The sequence below is a fragment of the Abrus precatorius genome, unplaced genomic scaffold (genome assembly GCF_003935025.1).
Source record: "Abrus precatorius isolate BTA unplaced genomic scaffold, Abrus_2018 Scaffold3, whole genome shotgun sequence".
Classification (NCBI taxonomy): Eukaryota; Viridiplantae; Streptophyta; class Magnoliopsida; order Fabales; family Fabaceae; genus Abrus; species Abrus precatorius.
Genome location: NW_020874373.1, coordinates 14,319,253 through 14,340,535, shown reverse-complemented (window position 1 = coordinate 14,340,535; position 21,283 = coordinate 14,319,253). Strand labels below are relative to the sequence as shown.

Below are 21,283 nucleotides of genomic sequence, written 5' to 3'. Positions count from 1 at the left end.
AACTATACAATCACGAATCAAAACCATGTAAATAGTCTAAAATTTCAACATAATATTTACTCTTCATTTTATTTTTAAAATTTAACAAAATTAATTAAATATAAGAAAAAAATGTGCTTCTTCAACATGCTTCATACACCACAAAATGTCACTTATTATGCTTTGGTATGTTCTATTTTTTACTTTTGTTCCACACAATACTTTTATTGTTAAATTAACTTATCATAATAATAATATAATTAATTTCTAAAGTATTTAATATGATAAATACTTTTCAAATTTTCATTATTATGGTGAAAAAACATAGGTATTCATAAAAAAAGAAAAATACCACTGAAAACATGTTTGGATTTATGAAGCAAGATTTATGATTGAAATCAATTTATATTCGCTTTATAAAGTACATCTCAAGGTAGTAATATTTTTTATTTAAAAAAATGGACTTATAAAATAATACAAACAGATCCTAAGATGTTTTATGCTTTGAAATTATTTATTTTAGAGGAGACAAAATTAAATGAAGACTAACTTATCCTAAGACAATATTTTAAGTAGCCAGTTTTTGGTACAATTAGACAAATATTTTGTAATGCCTCAAGTTTTGTAAATTATTTATTATTAATAAGTGAGTTATTATTTGGATATATGTGTGTGTGTGGTGTTTAGATGCATGATTTGAATATATGTGTGATGACGTGGAAGTGTATGACTATGTGTATGAGAGTATGAATGTGAATATTGATTCGAATGGAGATTGAACATGTTTGAATTGTGATTGGACTAGGCTATTTGAAAAAATATAGATTGGAGTGTGTTGCAGGGACATTCTCGCTGTAGCGAGAAGGCTCTGTACGTAGAACTTGAAATTATTACATTTTCGCTGGAGCGAGAAGGCAACAGAAGAGGGTGCATATCTGGATGCAGTTTTGCTGTAACGAGATTCTGCAGAAGACAAAGTACAATTTCCTCTGAGATTTTTGCTGTAGCGAGATGGGGTGTCGCTTAGCGAAGGAACCTCGCTGCAGTGAGAATATTTCGTTATAGCGAGAATGTCGCGATCAGAAGGGGTATTTAAGGAGTTTAGGATTTGGGAAGCTCATTTCTCATCCCTTTTTTCAAACTCTCTTTGATTCTCTCGACTTCCAACCCTATTTCATTGATTAAACTACCTCCAAAGCCGATTGTGAGCAAGATTGAAGGTTGTGGTTGAGTTTGGAAAACAAAAATCCGTGTGAGGGACGTTTTCTATCGTTGGATTGCGTTGGGTCTTCGATTTGAGGTAAGAGGGACTCTATCCTATCTCATTGTGTTTTAAATACCGTTTATTTTGCTAATTATTGCAATGTGGCTGAGATAGAAAGTAGAAAATATGTGTTTTGATGAAAATTATTGTGTTTGAATACAATGTGATGTTGGATGAGATGGTTGAACCCATTGTGGGTGATTGTATATTGTGACATGCCATTGATTGATGATTTAATAATGTGAATGATTAGAAATAAGTGTGGATAGCATGTTGAATGTGATTGTGGTGTGTTTGAAATGTTGGAAACTATGAATGATTCAGCCATACACTGGGTGTGGAAGATGGGGCAGTAGAAATATCTTGGGGAAGAGAACGTGGTGGTGACACCAACAATGAGCGTGAGTGCATCACATGCCACACACTCTCCTCCTGACTTGACCTTTGACTAATACTTTTACCAATGAGCTCGTGACTGCACACGTTATATCCGTGGGGCGGGAGCTATTAAGTGACCATCCATGATGTGGAATTGAGTAAGTCCCTAAGGTTGAGGACGTCAGGAAACTGTGATCACAGTATCACAGTGAACGTGGCTGCGTACAGTGAGTGTACGTGTGTATGGATTATTTGTTGGTACAGTGAGCGCACTTGGTTGTGAATTGAAAATGGAAAAATATTATTGCTTGTTTATATTTGATTTGAATTATGCTATATATATATATATAAAATGTGCAAGGTGAGTCTCTGTGTTTGTATATGATAGTGTAGAGTACTCACCTTTATATTTATTTTTCAGGTGATCAAGACGATCAGCGAACCTAGTAAAAAGATGGATGAGACTGTTATAGGACTTAGAAGTTTATTTGAAAATTTTGATGTATTTAAATTAGTTGTGTAGTATTGATTTGATATGAATTGTAATACATCTTTATTTTGAAAGACTTTACTGAACTTATGCACTGAAAAATTATTTGAATGAAATTTTATTATTCCTAATTTTATGAAAATTATTTATTTAGAAAATTAAATTAAGGTGTTACAAATTTTATATTCAAAAAAATAAAAGGTATAAATTAAAGAAAAATGTTAAAAAATAAATTATTTAAAGTTATAAAAAATTAAATATAATTAATTTGGATAGAATTTAAAAAGGAAATTAGAAAAGGAAAAAACTAAAGTAATAAAAAGATATACATAATTAATTAGAAACAATTTAAAATCAATAAAGAGAAGTTAGATAAAAAAAAGAAGTAATTAAAAAGAGTGCATCGTTCTCAAGAAAATGTACGTTGATTTAATCATAAGAGAAATAGTATGATTAACGTTTAGGCGTCATATTTAACAAAATACTAAGTTGATGCCGCTAAAATATGTTAACTGAATTAAAAGAAGGATTAAAATAAAGAGATGTTTATTCTTTAATGAGCTATAAGTTGATAAATCTTGACTGCAAAAGACTAAATCTAAAACAATTAAGTGCATTACCTTGGACTTAAACAGAGTAATGAATCTTAGTTTTAAATCTTACTTTGTTTTGAATTTTTAAAAATTAATATTGTATATAATTATTTACTTTTATATGTTCATATTTTAAAAATACCACAAATTTTGTTGTCTTTACAGTACAATTTTCAACGAATTATATTTTATTTACAATATCTTTTATGATAAATTTCTATAACAATACATATATTTTTTATGTTTCTCCATCCCATTATTCATATAATCACTTCTTTTCTCTCTTTTCTTCTTATTTCTCTTAATATATATATAAAATAAAACCAACAACTTTAGTGTAGAAATAACGTTTCTCTTTTCCAACCGGAATAACAACAGTAATGCCACAGAAAATGCTTGATGATTCAAAACAGGAGTATAAGTTATATCAAATCCAATCACCGATCAAACAACGTAATCAATGCTGACAATGTTGTACGATCATAAGAAGTTTCCTCGGCTTATTAGTTACTATTGTAGAGGCGCTTCAAGACAGGAAACTTGAGATGAAAATCAAAAGTAAATATTCAATGCTGTTTTCTTGTTTTTCTTGGGAAGTTTCCTTTATTAAATTTATATTGGAGGTTCTCCATGATGGGAAACTTGAGCTTAGTGCACGAATATAAAGCGACACTTGGGTTTATTAATTTTTTCTTGTCTCCTTTATTATCCTCTATTTTGTACCTTAACTAAAATCATACAGAATAAGATTATAGGAGGAAAATAGTGATAGTGATATACTTATCAATTTGAAAATAGGATAACAATTAGTTAAGAAATTTGAATATCCTCATATTATTAAGTAATATAATATAATTATGTTAGAGAGAGAAAATATAAGTTTTATCAAATAAGGACGTATCATAATTAATTACAGACTCCATGAAATAAATTTGATGTAAATATGTATTTTTTTAACATAACCATATTATGGTATTGTTACTTGTCAGTGTAAGAAGATCTAAATTTTTACTGAGTAATTTTGTTATACATTTGAGAACAGGTAGAAGGTCTTACACATGTGTGCTAACTGCTAATTCAGTGATTCTATTGAAATTTTAATGAGGGATTAGTTAGTTGCTTAAAAATTAAGAAAGGTAATTATTTCTATGATTAATAAGCTGAGCTAATGAGTTGATTCTCTTACGGATTGCATGTTTTCAATGAATGCTACAAACTTGATCCTTTGTCTTTTGCATGCCTTGCATGGCCTTCAATATCAAAGATATGGAATTATTATGCCTCACTAATGAAGACAACGGAAACATAACAAAAAGCAGAAATTAACCTGTTTTTTTAATGGACATTGGAAGCTTCATTCCTTCCTCTTATTCACAATGAATGTGGTCCATGATTGAATAGTTTCATTTTCATTAAAAGTACCTTTTCCCATACCCACACCAGATACTTTCAATTGAAGCCACGAGAGATATTTGTCTGCCTTAACATGAACACAAGTATACGCTCATGACAACAATAAGATTATATATCTATCATTCTTGTATAGGATATTTGTCTTCCCAAAATAATGGTTGAATTTTAAACCTGATTAGGATAAAAGAGCTAAATAAAATAGTTGTCTTGCTTCTGATTTTGTAGATTGTTTTACCACTAATTTGAGTGTATACTTCCATATCATTTTGTAATTATATATGTTCATAGTCATACTAATGCACCCACTATTTTAACACGTACTACTAACAAAAAAGAAAGTAATTATGAGTATTTGTAAATTATTTAAATACGATAAATAAGGACTAAAAAATATTTATTAAACGAAGTTTAGGGGTGCTCAAAATTAAATTAAATCATTTTAAAACTGTTAAAAAAAAACATTGATCAAATAAAAAACTATAATTTTTTAAATTTTTTTATTAAAATTCAATTATTATTATTATTATTATTATTATTATTATTATTATTATTATTATTATTATTATTGAATTGAACTGAACCCAAGCAAACCTATATTATATGTATATTATTATTTTTATTGTATTTGCATATAAAAGCTACTTTCCCTTAACCTTATCATAGTATCGTATAAATATAAGATACAATACTTTTACTTTTTAAACTACATTTCATTTTATAAAATCTTAAAATGAATAATATGGTGCTTTAAATTTATTTGGGATAACAATGAAAATATTAGAGAAAAAAAAAAAGAAATATCATGTGAAACTCATTCATAGCTGTTCATCATCATGAGGAAATTCATTTGCAAAAAAATACAATAAAGTGCAACATATTTAATTTCATTCATCGAAGGATGGGAATATGATTTTTAAAGTTTTAAAAAGATAATTTACTCTAAAAATACGAAGATTTCAAATTTCTAATTCTGAAAAATCTAAAAAAATTCTTTATTTAAATGCTAGATAATTTATTTCAATAGTAATTCGAAAACATCTTATTATATATGTAATGTTTAATTGGAGAAAATTATGTTTTAATAAAAGTAATTAAGGGAAACAAAATTTCTTTTTTATTACATAGTTAATTAAAAATAAGTAAAACTAATTAATATTTTAATCTTCTAAGTTTATTTTAAGTTACACTTTAGTTATCTAACTTACTTTTATGTTTCACCATTTTTTTCAATTACTATCATCTTAAAACTTAACAAAAATATTTTACGGAACACTTCTACGACTTCAATGAATTTGCTCACATAAATTATATGTTTGATTTGAATGGTTTAAATTAGAGATGGAAATAGTAGAACTACTCGTAAAATATTCAAGTCTGGCTCGTTAAATGTTTGAGTAGGATCATTTAATTAATTAAATAAATAAGTTCAGATTTAAAAGTAGATTCAATTATTTAAATAAATTAAGTTTAAACTTTATAAACTTAACATTAATAGCTCATAAATACCTTACGTGCGCGCTCACATAATATACATATATAATTAAATAATTATAATTTTATTTATTATAGTTATTAAAATTTATATTTATTTTATTATTATTATTATTATTGTGTGTATCTTTTATCTAATTTTAATTTTCAAGAGTTGTATTTTAAACAAATAACTATAATTATTTTAAAAGAAATATACTATTTTTATATTATTTTTTATTTTTAAACTTAAGTCATTTTATGCAGATAAAATTACATTTTATTACCATTTTAATTTTTTTAACAAAAATATTCATTAAATACAAAATTAATAACATATTATTTAAAACTTATAAAAAATTATAAACAAAATAAAGATCTAAATTCAAATTTCAAAATTATTAATTAAGTTAAATTCAAACTTTAAATTTAGATTATTTAAATAAATCAATCAAACTTAAACATTTTTTTTCTTCATAAATCAAACTTGAATTTTAAATATCTGGCTTAACTTTGGCCATTTCCACCCTAGTCCAAACATTGTGTATCATATGTTTTCGCTGGATTCTTGTACACAAAGCCAAATAACAAAATAAAAATAAAATGATTATATAATTTTGTTATATGGGGGCAGATATATAGGATGTCATTTATAAAAAATATAAGTTATTTTTATTATACAAGAGTGGATAACTCTTTAAAAATTAATTATTTGATAAAGAATATTACTTTTTATTATTTAGTTTTAATATTTGGACTTCTAAATTTTCAACAAATGACAAATGGATTATTCTATTCTTCAAATAATAAAAATACAACAATTATCAATAGATTAGGAAATTTTTGTGACATAATTTAAAACTGTGCACCAGAGCGAAGTAGCTCTCAATTATGTGATTATAGGTAAATCTCTTGATTCTAATTAAGGTTGAGGAAATGCTTGATGTATATTTAAACTTTTAGTAGAGAGTATAATTACTTCTAGATTAAAATAAAGGGGTATTTATGTAAAAGGACAAAAAGTAAACGACATGCTAACTGCAATATCATGATGTAGAAAAAACACTGCAATATTATATTATTGTACCATCTATTTCTAAGAAAACGAAAATATTGGTAACCATTTATTTATTTTATTTGATTGAAGAGAAAATAAAGACTTTTTTAAAATAACTTTTTTTTTTCTCTTCAATTTTAATTTTAATTTAGTTTTTCCTTAATTTTATTTTTATTAAACTTAGCATAGGGTTGAGGATAATGATCAATTAGGTAAAACTTTTGTCAGATGGATGAAGTTTGTTCAGGTTACAATTTGATCACTTCCTCCACCACCACCACCAATTATTGCAGCATTTTCTGTGTAGCTTTGCTTTAATACATTGCTATGTTACTACCACTTAAATCTGAAGTCTTTTCAAAACTTTGGTAATTGCAGTTTGGCTTTATCCGTTTTCCCTTTGTACGTCCCCATGCTATCCACACAAGTGAGTACAATATACCTAACTCTAATCCCACACATGGGACATACCAAAGCAATGACATCAAATTAAACACTTTATAGCTTTTGCTTTCTAATGGACAATCTACAAAATTGTTTGTTCTACCTTGATGCTGCAAGAACTCTTAAAAGTTTTGAGAGTTAAATTTCCTATTTATGTCTTCTTGCTCGCACTCCTTCTCTTTTTAGTACTGCCTCATATGGACACCAATTCTAAGTTCTCACTTCACATATTGACACAACTACCGTATCCTTAAAAAACTGCTCTTTCTATATGGCACCCTTTTTCTCCAAGTTCAAGCTTCAATCAAGAAAACTCACTCTTGTCCTCAACTTGTGTTTCATCATTCTCCTCTTTCTTCTTCTAAATGATTATCTTCACCCTTATAACCCAAACTTTCAAGGCCATTCTAATGCCCCTCTTACAATCTTCAACCGTGCAAGGTTGCTTAGAGATATTAGTGTTGAAGGCTGCACCAACCTACACAATTATTCAGATTATAGCTCTAAGTGCTTATATGTGAAAAACCATCTTGATTGCAGGTCAAAAGGGTACATAAATTATCTTCAAATATTCTATTGTAATCTAGGAAAATATCCAATTTCGGGACAGGTCCTTCTTGCCTTATGGCTTGTGGTGTTGTTCTACCTATTGGGTGACACAGCTTCAAACTACTTTTGCAACTCCTTGGAAGGTTTGTCCAGCATCTTGAGGCTCTCTCCCACCATTGCTGGAGTGACCCTTTTGTCTTTGGGAAATGGGGCTCCTGATTTTTTTGCTAGTGTTGTTTCTTTCACTGGATCATCCAACAATGGTGCTGTTGGACTCAACAGCATTTTGGGAGGGTCTTTCTTTGTGTCTTGTGCTGTCTTGGGGATTATAAGCATTCTTGTTAGCCAAGACCAATTTGCAGTTAATAAAGTTAGTTTCATTAGGGACACCCTTTTCTTCCTTTTCTCTCTTCTCATCCTCCTTGTCATCATTTACATTGGTACAATTAACTTGTTGGGTTCAGTCTGCTATGTTTGTATCTACTTTCTTTATGTGTGTGCTGTCTCTGCCACACACCTTATCTATGGAGAGGGCAAAAATGAAAGGGGATACTCAGTGTCTTCTGATGAGTTACTAGAGACTAGCATACCTTTGTTGGGGTGTGTTGATGATGAGAAGCAAAGTTTGGCAGAGATAGTGATTGTTGAAGATAAGGAGGAAAAGCCAGAGAATTTTGGTAATAATTCATTATTTGATTGTGTTAGCTTGGGGAAGTTTGTACAAGTACTAGATTTACCTCTTTGCTTACCAAGAAAGCTTACAATACCAGTGGTGAGTGAGGATAAATGGTCAAAACCATATGCAGTTATATCTGTCACATTAGCACCAGTTTTATTAGCTGTTCTTTTCAATACTCAAAGGGAAAATGTAAGTTCAAGAAGCAATGTAGTTATCTACATAATAGCTGCTTTGATTGGGATAGTTTTGGGCAACATGGCATGCGTGACAACTGAGAGGTGTAGCCCGCCAAGAAAGTCTTTGTTTCCATGGCTGGCAGGGGGTTTTGTAATGAGTGTAACATGGACTTATATAATTGCTGAGGAGTTGGTTTCCCTCTTGGTTTCAATAGGGAACATCATTGGTATTAGTCCTTCAATCCTTGGGTTAACTGTGCTAGCTTGGGGTAACTCACTTGGGGATTTGATAGCCAATGGTGCCATGGCTTTGAATGGTGGGTCAGATGGTGTCCAAATGGCTATATCAGGGTGTTATGCAGGTCCTATGTTTAATACTTTGATGGGTTTGGGCTTGCCTCTTGTTCTCTCAGCATGGTCTGAACATCCAGACTCTTATGTTATTCCTAAGGATCCTTCACTCTACGAAACAATTTTGTTCTTGATGGCTGGGGTGCTTTTGGCCCTCGTCATATTGCCAAAGAAGAATATGAGGCTGGATAAATCCTTAGGAGCAGCACTCTTGAGTGTATACCTATGCTTTTTGTTTATAAGGTTAGCTATGGCTATTGGTGTTGTCAAATTCTAAAGATGTAGGCACTTTTTTTTTGCTCTTTTTAATGAAAACAATATATTTTAATGCAATTTTTTTCTCCCTTTTTAAAATTAATTTTATCTGACTTTAAAGCCAGCATGCAGTTTCTAAAGGGAAATATAAAATGTTTCTAAGAGGGTCCATTGTAGTCTCATGGAATTTAATCATGTGAATCATACACTTCACAATCAACACGTCTCCTTTACACATGATTGGAAGTGAAAATTTAAGGAAAAAAATTGTCTTTTTATTTAAAAATTCTGAGAAAACAAAATAAGTGTTTATATTTCAAAAATATTATCAAACACACATTTTTTTTAAAAAAGTCAATTATATTTGCTTACAAGTTACTAGAGTCATTAACATCACAATAATAAGCAGACACTTCTCTAACAATATCAGAAACGAAAATCTTAAGAGTGCTATTACACTGATTCAATCTAATTAAAATATAACACCTGACTAAGCAATTATACAATTAAATTTATCATTTTATAATTAAATATTTATCGTTAAATAAACTTTGATAAATAAATAGTAGAGATTTTCTCCTGCAAATGCTTGGCTGCATGTGGGTTAGGACCCGGTATCAGTTTCACCAGTTTGAGGCAGAGTTTGTCCGATCACATTTTTTGCCATTTTTCTAGTCAGTGTTAAGAGCTTTGGATATGTGGATGGGATCTCGGAACATGCATTGGTATGATGTCTTGTCACAATGCATGTCCTAAGCTCTAATATGCTAAGAGGAAATAAATTCAATTTAAAGCAAAAGTAAGTCTACTAAAATATAAAAGAATTAAAGTAAAATACATACGAAATTTTTGCATGGGATTTTTTAGAAGTAATTTCTCTTTTTTTTTCTGTGAAATTTCTTTCAAAAAAATTATAAAAATTCATTTGTTCTTTTTTAAAATAAGTTAAACTCAACAAATACTTAGATTTGTGCACAAACCTTTTTTTTTTCCTGCATTTATTACTTTTCATTAAATAAACTTTTTTTATTATTTAATGTTTCACTCATCGGACCTAATTACAAAATTTTTTTCGATTAAAAATCATGTAACATGCTAGTCAATCCCACAATGATAATAGCTTACATAAATAATTTCGCACAAGCTGTGAATATTGAAAGTTCTAAGATTCAAATAACAGCAATGTTGTCTCAATCATCATCATATCTCTTTTTACTTAAATTTGTTCTCATGAAATGTCTTTTCCTTTTTTATTTTTTCTTTTTTGGCTATGCAAAGCAAGCTCACGTTTCTGTCTCACTTGGAATCTTCTTTCATGCCCTGTCAGCACTAATCAGTCAAAAGAATAACATCTTATTTACCATCACTGCCATCGATGTTTCAAAATACACGTCAGCCTATGTCGAAAAGAAAAGCGGCATAGACAACAATATCTACTAAGTGGATTTGGATTCTTTGTAGTTGAAGTTTCAACTGTACAAATCTATGCCATTAAAATATATTTTTATACATATAATAATAGGGAAAAAAAGGTAAACTCAGAAATGTTGAAGGGTAAGGATTGCAACTGCATGGTCCTGCAATTCAAACTTCAAAGTGATCCTGTTCCCTGGTTCAACTGAGATGACAATCTAAATTTTGGGACAAGTGTAATTAAGAGGTGCTATTTTTGCACCATTTTATGCAAATCCTTTATAAATATATATTGAGAGAAAAAGAATCAATGTTACATAACAGCACGTGAACAAGTGGACGCTCAACTTGGGGCAATAAGTGACAAAACGGGATAGGTTGGGTGAACAAAGTCCATTAATGATTACCCAACGAAGGGCTTCATAGTCCAACCAAACCAAGTGTGTCCACTGTGTTTCTTAGATGTCCAAAAATCATAGTGGTCCATTTCTAACACGGTGAGTCTCTTTGTGGGACAATGCTGAATTTTTCCTTTTTAACTAATGACTTTACTCGTGATGAAATATTAATAATCATTTTAATCTGGTTACAAATTATTGTAGGATAAATTAGTATTCACAACCCATGCAGTCGAATAAAAAGATCTATTTTATATCTAAATTATATTGAACTAATAAAATGAATGTATATAAATATTCGGATGTAGCTCATAAAGTCTCATAATTCTATTAAAAAAAATGAAGAGTTCACCGGTATTCACGTCCAAATTAATTCTTAATTACTCTTAAAATAAAGTCTCATAAAATGAATGAAGAGAGGGGGAAAATGAGAAGCTGTCAACTTGGCCATCTGAGCACACTAGAGACAACCATCTCCAATCTTTCAGGAGCCACAATGCAAACTCTTATCTCTTATCCATTTAGCAATTTAAAATTGTTGGACCAAGTCATACAGTTTCGCTGGTTGCCAGCATCAAATTTCTCAATAGCATTTGAATTGATTTAAGTCATACTAAATATTGCAATTTTGAGCAAAAATTACCGTTTACAACAATATATTTATTTTTTAAACCATTGAAAAAATTGACTGAAACATAATCAGCTGAATTTTTATTCTAAATAGGTGCTCAATTTTTATATTACTTGTATTTTTAGTGCTAGCTAAAATACGATAATATTTCACTTAAAATAATTTATTTATTTGATTAAATTAGATAATTTATTAAATAATAAATTTTCTTTAATAAAAATAAAAACACTTAAATGTGGGAATCCCATATATTTAATATAAAGCTGGAAGCAAGTTAATTAAATTAATTTACTAATTAAACTTTGTATTTAACAACACTCTTTAGTGTCAATATAACATGACATAAAAATTTTTATCTTTTAGAAATTATTAGCAGCATAATGATTTTTTTTAAAAAAAAATTGGACCTTTAAATTGACTTGAAAGCATGATATTGTCAACTCTAATAACACATAATGAGCAAGTTAAGAAACTCATTATTTTATTTATTTATTCAATTGTCATGATCAAGGTCTTAATTACATAGTTCAAACCTATTATAAAAAATTGACGAGTTTTTTTCTTAATTAATCAATAATTTTATAAATATTTAATCATATCTTATATCTATTTAACTAATCTCTAAAGACATTAAGTGTTTAGAATTACACTATAACAAATCACATGTTATTTACTGTGATAATGTCAAAGGAAATAATAGTATTTTCTTTTCATGAAAATTTTCTATTAACTCTTTAAAGTAATATAAATCATCAAGAATTATTCCTTAAGTCATTTCAATTATAATATCATTATATGTATCATTTATATACATGTAATTTAATAAACGAGATTTATTAATCTTTGTCTAACCAATATCATTATATATATATATATATATATATATATATATATATATAATTTATTTGAATTATTGATGTTCATTTTCTATAATTCTATAATCAATAAATTTATATTAAAATTATAAAAATACTTGTTTTTCATTATAATAACAAGTCAAATTCTTATCAATTAACTATTTAATTAAATAGAATGTATGATTTATAAAATAATAAATTTCAACCTATTTATATAAATAAGTAGATCATGATAGCATGATTGATTAGTATATCTAATTATCCTGTAATGTAAAAAAAAATAAAAAATGAAAACATAAGTAAGTCTAAGCATTCTATTTGAATTGTGGTTGCTATTGTTGTCACATGGAATAGCTTAATTCATTTCCGCTGAATATGTTAAAATTATTAAATAGTTTTTTATATGCTACAATTTATTATAGTTTTTATTTTTATTTTTATTTTTAAAAAAGATAATTCATGATTCGGATAAGGTGTATAAGCAAATTCTATTATTAATTTAAATATTTTTTTATTTAGATATTTACAAGGATTATGGTATAGACTGAAACCAAAAGTTTCACATCAACCACTTAATAATTTACTCTATTAAAAGTAATGATTTGGATGTGTCAACTACAAATAAGCCCTAATTCATAATCGTTATAAGATCAAAAACTTGAGATTAAAATTTGATATGATGTAATTATTTATTTTCGTTAAGTTAGTTAGTCTTTATGAAAGGATAACTATGTACTTATGTTATAAATACTTACATTCTTATGAATAAATAGTTTTTCTATTGGTTCTATATTGATAGGTATCAATGAAAATATTTCTATATCTCTCTAATTTTTTTCCCTCAATTGTGTACAATTTTTTTTAGCATGAAGGATCAATTAAATCCTTCAATCTTCATGCGGCAGATAATCCTAGTTCTATTTTTTTTTTCTCTTAGATACTCATCGGTGACAATTATATATCATAGTCTCATGTCATAAAAATGGCACTAACCGGTAAAATATTGAGTTTTGTGGATGGTTCTATCCTAGAACTTGATGAAAATCATCCCAATTTCTTTGGCTTGGCAATGTAACAATAACATTGTTGCTTTTTTACTACTTAATTTAATTTGTAAGGAAATCACTACAAGTGTAATTTATGCCTTAACTGACGCTACAATTTAGATAGATCTTAAAGAATGATTATAGGATTTTTCAATTAAGGCATGATTTGATGAGCTTGCATCAATACTTATTGACAATAAGTATGCTTAATTTTTAAACAGTCTGTTTACGTATGTGAATAATGTTAACAATTACACCAATCTTTTTAACTAAGTATAGGTTAGATAAATCCCATGAAGTTATGGTCAAGCACAAATATTATTTTTTTCGACTTCTATTTGAACTAAAAGTATAGTAGAAAGACATATAGTGCAGAAAATAAAGGAAATTGATAGAAATATTTTTGACATTTTTTGTTTTAAAAAATAAATATAAATACAGCACAAAAAGTACAGAAAAATTAATAAACAAAAGTTAGAATTATATTTACTTCTATTTGCCTCTCCTATATTGTAATTTATTTCATGTGCTTTACTTTTCATGCTATGAAGATTAAGTTCTTTAATGTTGAATTAACTCTAATTTTTTGGACGAAAAATTCCTATACAATTAACCAAAACATCCTAATTCCTTAAGCTTGCTTAATTAACACATGCATTATGTTTCAAGAACTCAAAAAAACTTCATAATCATTGAGCAAATTTCACAATATATCAAAAATTGTGCTAAGTTTTTTAGATTAAACTCAAAAACCAAATTTTCAATTGGAAAATCAAATTTATAATAATTCTAAAGTTAGTTAAACCAAAAAATGAATTAAGAGCAAAAACTCACTCAATTGTATAAAATAAAAATAAAGATTTATTGATAATATAAGAGAATTAAACAGAAGTTTATCTCATTCTAACCTAAAATAATTTAGCTACACATATTTATAAGATAAGACAAGGAACTGATATAAAATACAAAGATAAATTTTATAGTAATTTATATAGACACAAAAAAGTATTTTAAATGACTACAAAATAAAAGAAAAGATTAAAAAGAATTCTTAAACTTAAACTTAGAGAATTAGAAAATTAAAAATTACACTAAATCTTTTACAATTTACTCACATGATATCTATTTATAGAGTTTAGAGTATTATTTGGCATTATAATGCCAACCATGCATGGAAGTTAGATCGCTTGTAGATCTTTATACAAGTTTTCTACAATTAATTTTGAATGTTGGAATGTGCAGGCTTTGATGACAACTTAAGCTCCATGTGTTGGATTACCCATTCTTGGGTGTTGGAACACCTAGGGGTTAGAAACCTAATATCCTCTTTATGAAGCTAGTGTTGGAAGGCTCACTTCTAAGTCTTGGAAATGAAACTCTCAATTTTGGACTTTGTGATATTTGGACTCCAATAACTTGAATGCTTAATTAATCAACTCTATAATTAACAAAATAACAGTAATTAACATAATTCTTATATAATTTAAGTTAAAAATTGTGAATGTTTAAAAACTTAGATAATTAGAGTTATAAATTTAATCAAAAATATTATCAAGTACACTTAAATAGCCTTTAAAAAAATGATAAACTATTATATTAGATTTATTATTGAATATTACTCTTTAAGAGAATATTTTATAATTTATAAGCATGTTTAAAATTTTTAAAAACAAAAAATAAATTATGTTTGATGCAATATTTAAAAATTGAGGTAATTATAAAACTGCCATAAACAATTTTAAGAAATTACTTCTTTTAATATTTGTAGCCATTTAAAATTTCTATATATTTTTTCAAATTTTTATTAATTTGGCAAGTAAATCACCGTATCATTTTCTACCAAATTACATTTTTTTTTGCTGTTACAAGTATTTTATTTTCATTCTTTTTAACGACAGCTGCAAAATTATTGTAATTATATAAAATGTATTTTTATTAAAATTTATTAATAATATATTGTCTAAACACATTTATTTTAACACATTTTTAATTATTAGTTAAAATTTATTAAAAACTACAAAAATTATGTAACTTTAAGTTTTCTTTACTTTTAATTTAATATTTTTTCTTCTACTTTAGTAGTATTTAATAAATTTTAACTAATAATCAAAAGTAAGTTAAAAAATATATTAAAAAAATGTTTTTTAACCTTTTTCAAAATGCATTGTAAATAATTACAGTAGATTTTGGCAACAATTCAAACTGCCAATATTAACATGCTAATGGTTTCATAAGCTGTGGCAATATTTGGTCTTCAAACTGAAGATTGCACGCTCTGGTAACTGCTGCAAAGTAGACTTTACGAAAGTTTGATCATCACTTTTACTTGTAATTGCTCAAAAAAAAAAAAAAAACTTTTGTTGTAGTGAACTAAGTGTTAGATGAAATCATTACAATTTTAATTATAATAATGGTAGAATTAAAATAAATAATAGAAAAATAAAATATGAAAAATGTAATCGTAAATTAAATTAGAATTTAATCTACTGTTAGAAATTGAATATTTTATTAGCAGCATAGAAAATCATTGATGTTTTTTTGTATAAACGAAAAAGTGAATAATATATTTTCACTAGAATTTAAGTTGTTAAATTTTTTCTCTAATGGTTATATATCTATAGGAATATCTTTCAGCTGCTTATTGATGATATTATAAGGATATAACAGTAAAATAAATTTTTTCTTTTTTTTTCATAAATTAACAAAAACTTCTCTCATTTTACGAAATAAACATAATATATTAATATTTAATAATTTACCTTATTTTCTCTCTCCTCCTCTCAACCACTCCCTGAGAAAGTCAGTGGCAAGCAATGAGGCCGTGTTAAAATAATAAAATAAAATGTTAGTGAGATTTAATGATATTGAATTGAAAATTTTTAATTACAAATTGAAAATCTAATGAAACTGTAAAACATTAATTTAATGAATTGGAAAGATAAAAGTTGAGTACGACAGACATAAAAATAAAAGAAAGAAACGTAGTAAACTGAAGAAAGTTTATTGGGTAAGATTTAGGCCCACAGCTGCATGTTCGAATTAGTGAGCCAGAGTCATGAGTTCCAATAATTGAACTAGAAACAAGAAAACGACGGGCAAACTGAATCTGAAAATGATTTTTCCCGTTTCAATCAATTATGTTATCCTAATGATATTGCTGGACATAGGCACACACAAAAATATGACAAACAAGACATGGTATGGTGTCCATGGGAAATGAACCAAATTTCAGAACGAATATGATTCCTTCTGAGCTTAAAAAAATTGTTCCTTTCGCGTTAATTAGTATGTTTTGTAAATTAAAATTTAGAACGACGAACAATACTAAACTAGCATTTTAGTTCTGAGAGAGTTTGAGTCTAATATTTTAGTCTCTAAAACATTTAAATATCACATTAGTCCACAACTTCCTTCTTCGTTATGCATTTTAGACCCTGACGTTAGACCCCGTTAAGAGACTGTCACAGAAGGCTGAGCTGTCACGTCAAGTGCTATGTCAGAATTCTTGTTGGTAGCAACGACGTCGTTTTGAAAGTTGGCATGACAGAGATAATTGCGAAACGGTGTCATTGTCATTGAAATCTCTTTTGCCCAAATTGAATCAAACATGTCAAAATATATGTTGTGCCTCTGGTCTTCTTCCACCATTAGGGTTAGGGTTCATGGTTGCAATTGGGTTACTTAATTTTGTTGGGTTTCTTCCGTTCCTCTATTGTTGGGGTATCTTGCTTCTATTATTAGGTTTCTTCCTTCCTTGCACGATTTGGGTTTCCAACACTTATATGGCTAGTAATAGCAATATAAACCCTCTGATGAGTTTTGCTTCAAGGTCATCATCAGAACAAAATAAGAAATAAAATGGCAAGATGTGTCATTGTAAGTTGAAAGCAGCTGTTAGAATTTCACAAACAGAAGCTAATCTTGGAAGATTGTTCTTTGGATGTCCCAAATATATGGTAAATAAAGTTAATTTATCGTTGTGTTCAATTGTCATTTATGATAATTTAAATTAAATTAAATTACTTCTTACACATGATGTAGGTTGGTGAACATTGCAATTATTTTGCATGGGTTAATAATAAAAATAGCATGGAGGATATGTATAATGCTGCTAATTATCCAACCTCTCAAGTAACATCTCCTCTTACAAGTGCAACAGCTGTGAATGAAGAATGGATGAAGAATTTGGCTGCAAAAATAACATATTCAGAGGCTAAAATTAAGAAATTAAAGTTGTTCGTACAAATTATTTATATTTTGATGTGTATTGTCATGTACTTTGTTGTAAGATAATGATAAAATTTTGTTTTAATATTAATAAAGAATATTTTTGTAATCATTATCGACCCTCATTTTGTTTATATTTTAGTGAAAAAATTGATGAAAAGAAGAATGAAACAGAGCAATTTTTTAGCCTGTTCTGTCAGGTACTAATAAGTGATAACTTTGTACATAGCGAATAATAAATACGTCATCTCAGGATGTGCGATAGTAATGGTTTATGTTTGTTAGAAAATACTATTTGTAATTGGACAAGTAGTAGTAACTTGGAGGCTATATGAGTTTGTAATTTAGAATGCATTATAAGTAGATCAAATATGTGTGATTTGAAAGGAAAGAGGAGAGCATTGAAGAAAAAAATATTATTTTTTTCTTTGAACTCTTTTATCATTTGATAGATGACATATTGACACAAATAGATTTTTAAAGCCATTCTAAGTCATAACACTTTAGTGGAAATAAATCATTGAAAAGTTCTTGCCAAAGAAAAGTTTACAACAACCATAAATATGCCTATGCCTTCTCATTCATTGTCTTTATTGTATACATGTTTGCGTTGAATTGTGAGATGGTGATTGATCTTGCACATTCCCATACAAGGTGCTTCAAGACTTTATCCTTCCATTGCTTATAGAAATTTTGTCATAGATGCCACACACAAAACCTATGGTGTGCACCTGACATCACTTCTTGCAAAGTTGGAATCAAACCCTACAATAAAATACGAAGTTCACTTTAGTCTTTGATAGAATAAAAATCATGCAATTTAGTCCCTAACTTATTTATTATTCATGCAATTAAGTCCTTATCAATTCTAAGTAATGAATACCTATATCTTATGTAGATGTTTACCTTTTGCATGTCAGATATGAAATTCCAACCATGTTGCTTATAATATCCCATATCTTCATGAAAGAATGATAAAAACCATTGTCAATTCTACTTATTTTCAACATCCACAATAACATAGGCTTTCCCATATGTGATTATTAGCATCTTGTCCCACTACTGTCAACAACTGTCCTCGGTAATAACCTTTTAAAAATGCACCATCAAGCCCTATCATTGGTCTACATCCAGCCTTAAAGCAATTTTTACACCCAGCAAGACATATATACAATCTTTTAAATTGCGGTGGATCTTTAACTTGACGATCAGTTTCCATTTTAACAGTTGAACCTGTATTACTTCTCAAAAGTTCTCTACAATAGTCCTACAACTTTCCAAATTGTTCTTTCTCACTTCCTTCTACAATCTCTCTTGCCTTAACCATTGATCTATATATTTTGGTATCTTCTATCTGCACACCAATTTTTTTTTAAAGTACTCAACAACTTCAGAATGTTTCATATTGGGGTATTTCCTTAGTTTGATAACAAGCTTACCTACAACCCAATCTTGTGTTGCTGTTTGTTTTTAAAAGCCATGCCACAACTGTGCTCACTGAGAAAAGTCTTGATCTGGAAGCTATGTATGACATTATTTTTTGCACAATATATTTTTCACTTGCAGTTTTCATATTTACACTTAGCTCTTGCTCTGACTTTGTCATTTTTTACCCGCCTTATTTCTCTTCCCATCTGAATTATATAATCTTTAACACCTTTTCTAAAAGATTGTGAACTTTCAAACTCCATTCCCAGCTCCAAGTAAACATTTCCAAATTTTGCAGATTCATTAAATTTGGGAAAAACTTGTTTGTTACTATCTTCATCATCTGAGTTTGGTGGAGTTCTTAATTCTTCAGACCACCATGAATTTTTAGAATGCTCTTCTCTTTCTGGAGTTTCCCTATGACCTACCTCTTCTACATCTTCTATGCTATTTTCAAAAAGTTCCTCATGTAAATAATCTTCTTCATCAATATAGGTCATTTTTTTTTTACCTTTTCCTTCAATTTTTTTTGCCTCTTTCCCTTTTCCTTTTTCTTTTCCCATGCTTTTTTTTTCTTTTTATTTTTTCTCTGATGTAGTAGATTGAAAGTTTTCTTTCATGGCTCCAATTCTTAAACTTCTTCTTCTTATTTCCCTAGTTGATTTACTAGAGTCGCCTTTTCCTTTTCCGTTTGCCCTTTTCTTTTGCTGTTTCTTATTAACTTCAACTTGTACTTTGTGGACTGGTATTATATCTTCAACTTCTAATTGTTCAGCTGTAACATCTTCAACTTGTACTTCTTCCATTGTTGGTTGTTCAACTTGAATATCTTCTTCTATTGTTGCTTGTTCTACTTAAATTTCTTCTCCCATTGTTTCAATATCACCTTCAGGGCCTTCCAACATTAAAATTTCACTGTCTTCAAGCAATTGTGGTGTACCAATCTCATGTTCATAATAGACATGCATCTCCCTTCTATTTCTCTTATCAACAGTCACCATTTCCAACATATCAGCATCATATTTTAATAATTTCAAACCTTCATCAAACTTTTTATCAAGGTCAGACCAGAATATATTTTTTATGTTAGTGAAATACCCTATTGCCTTGGCAAAGTTTATAAAGCTAAAAATATCTACCATATCTTCATCATTATCAGTCCAAACCTCAATTTTATCCTACATGTACCCCTTCTTAATTCTATTTTCTTCCAAAAATTTTCCTCTATAGTGAATGTAAAACTTAATTGTCTACATTTACAGAGAAAAAATTATAAAAAAAGTTAGCAACCTTTTGCAATTTTAAACTAATTTACTGAATAAACAATGAAAGTCAAGCACGCACATGGAAAAATGGGTTAAACCATGCAGAAAGGGACCACTTTCATTAACATTATCTTCTTTAATTTTAAAAGCTAAAAAGTTGTAGGAAACATAGGGGACCACTACCTACCAGGGACCACTTCCTACCATCCCTTGTTGTTTTCTCGATAACAAACAAAAAATATTTTTCAATAACCACATTCACATTGATTAAGGAGAAAGAAAACAGATAGGGTTCGTCATCCTCAAAACATTGAACACTTATGGTTTGTTGTCTCCAAAATATTGAACAATTAAGGTTCTTCGTCTCTAAACTAAAAAATTGACTCAATGAATTAAAAATTTTTTTTTTTACCGAATTCTCCATCTGTTGGCCCTTGTTCCACTACAATAAAATTCAATCTTGAAATATTTCACCCTCAAACACAATTACGAATAAGAATTTGGGCGAGAGAGAGCCTGGACTTAGGGTAGGGCTCTTCGACAATAATGAGAAAATGTTTGATTCAATTTGGGTAAAAGTGGTTTCAATGACAACGACACTGTTTTGCAATTATCTCTGCCACGCTAGCTTCCAAAATGACGTCATTGTTGCCAACAGGGATTTTGACGTAGCACTTAACGTGACAACTCAGCCTTTTGTGACGGTCTCTTAATGGGGTCTAACGTCAGGGACTAAAATGCATAACAGAGAAGGAAGTTGTAGATTAATGTGATATTTTAAATGTCTCAGGGACTAAAATGCTGGACTCAAACTCTCTCAAAGACTAAAATGCTAGTTTAGTCAATTAATTATCAATAATTAATTATATAAATATATGATAAATATTTTATTTATTGTTTTTTATTTTATCCCTCATGAG

At 28.5% G+C, this 21,283-nt stretch overlaps 1 protein-coding gene across 1 annotated transcript; it reads left to right on the top strand.

Annotated features, from left to right (window-relative positions):
• Positions 1-7,203: 7,203 nt before the first annotated feature.
• LOC113863133 (cation/calcium exchanger 1-like) lies at positions 7,204-9,126 on the top strand. The gene has a single exon (XM_027496576.1). The coding sequence runs from the start codon at positions 7,360-7,362 to the stop codon at positions 9,118-9,120; it is 1,761 nt and encodes a 586-aa protein (XP_027352377.1). The 5' UTR covers positions 7,204-7,359; the 3' UTR covers positions 9,121-9,126.
• Positions 9,127-21,283: the final 12,157 nt, after the last annotated feature.

Excerpts from the sequence above, each read along its gene's own strand:
- LOC113863133 (XM_027496576.1), top strand. The coding sequence starts at position 7,360 with ATGGCACCCTTTTTCTCCAAGTTCAAGCTTCAATCAAGAAAACTCACT.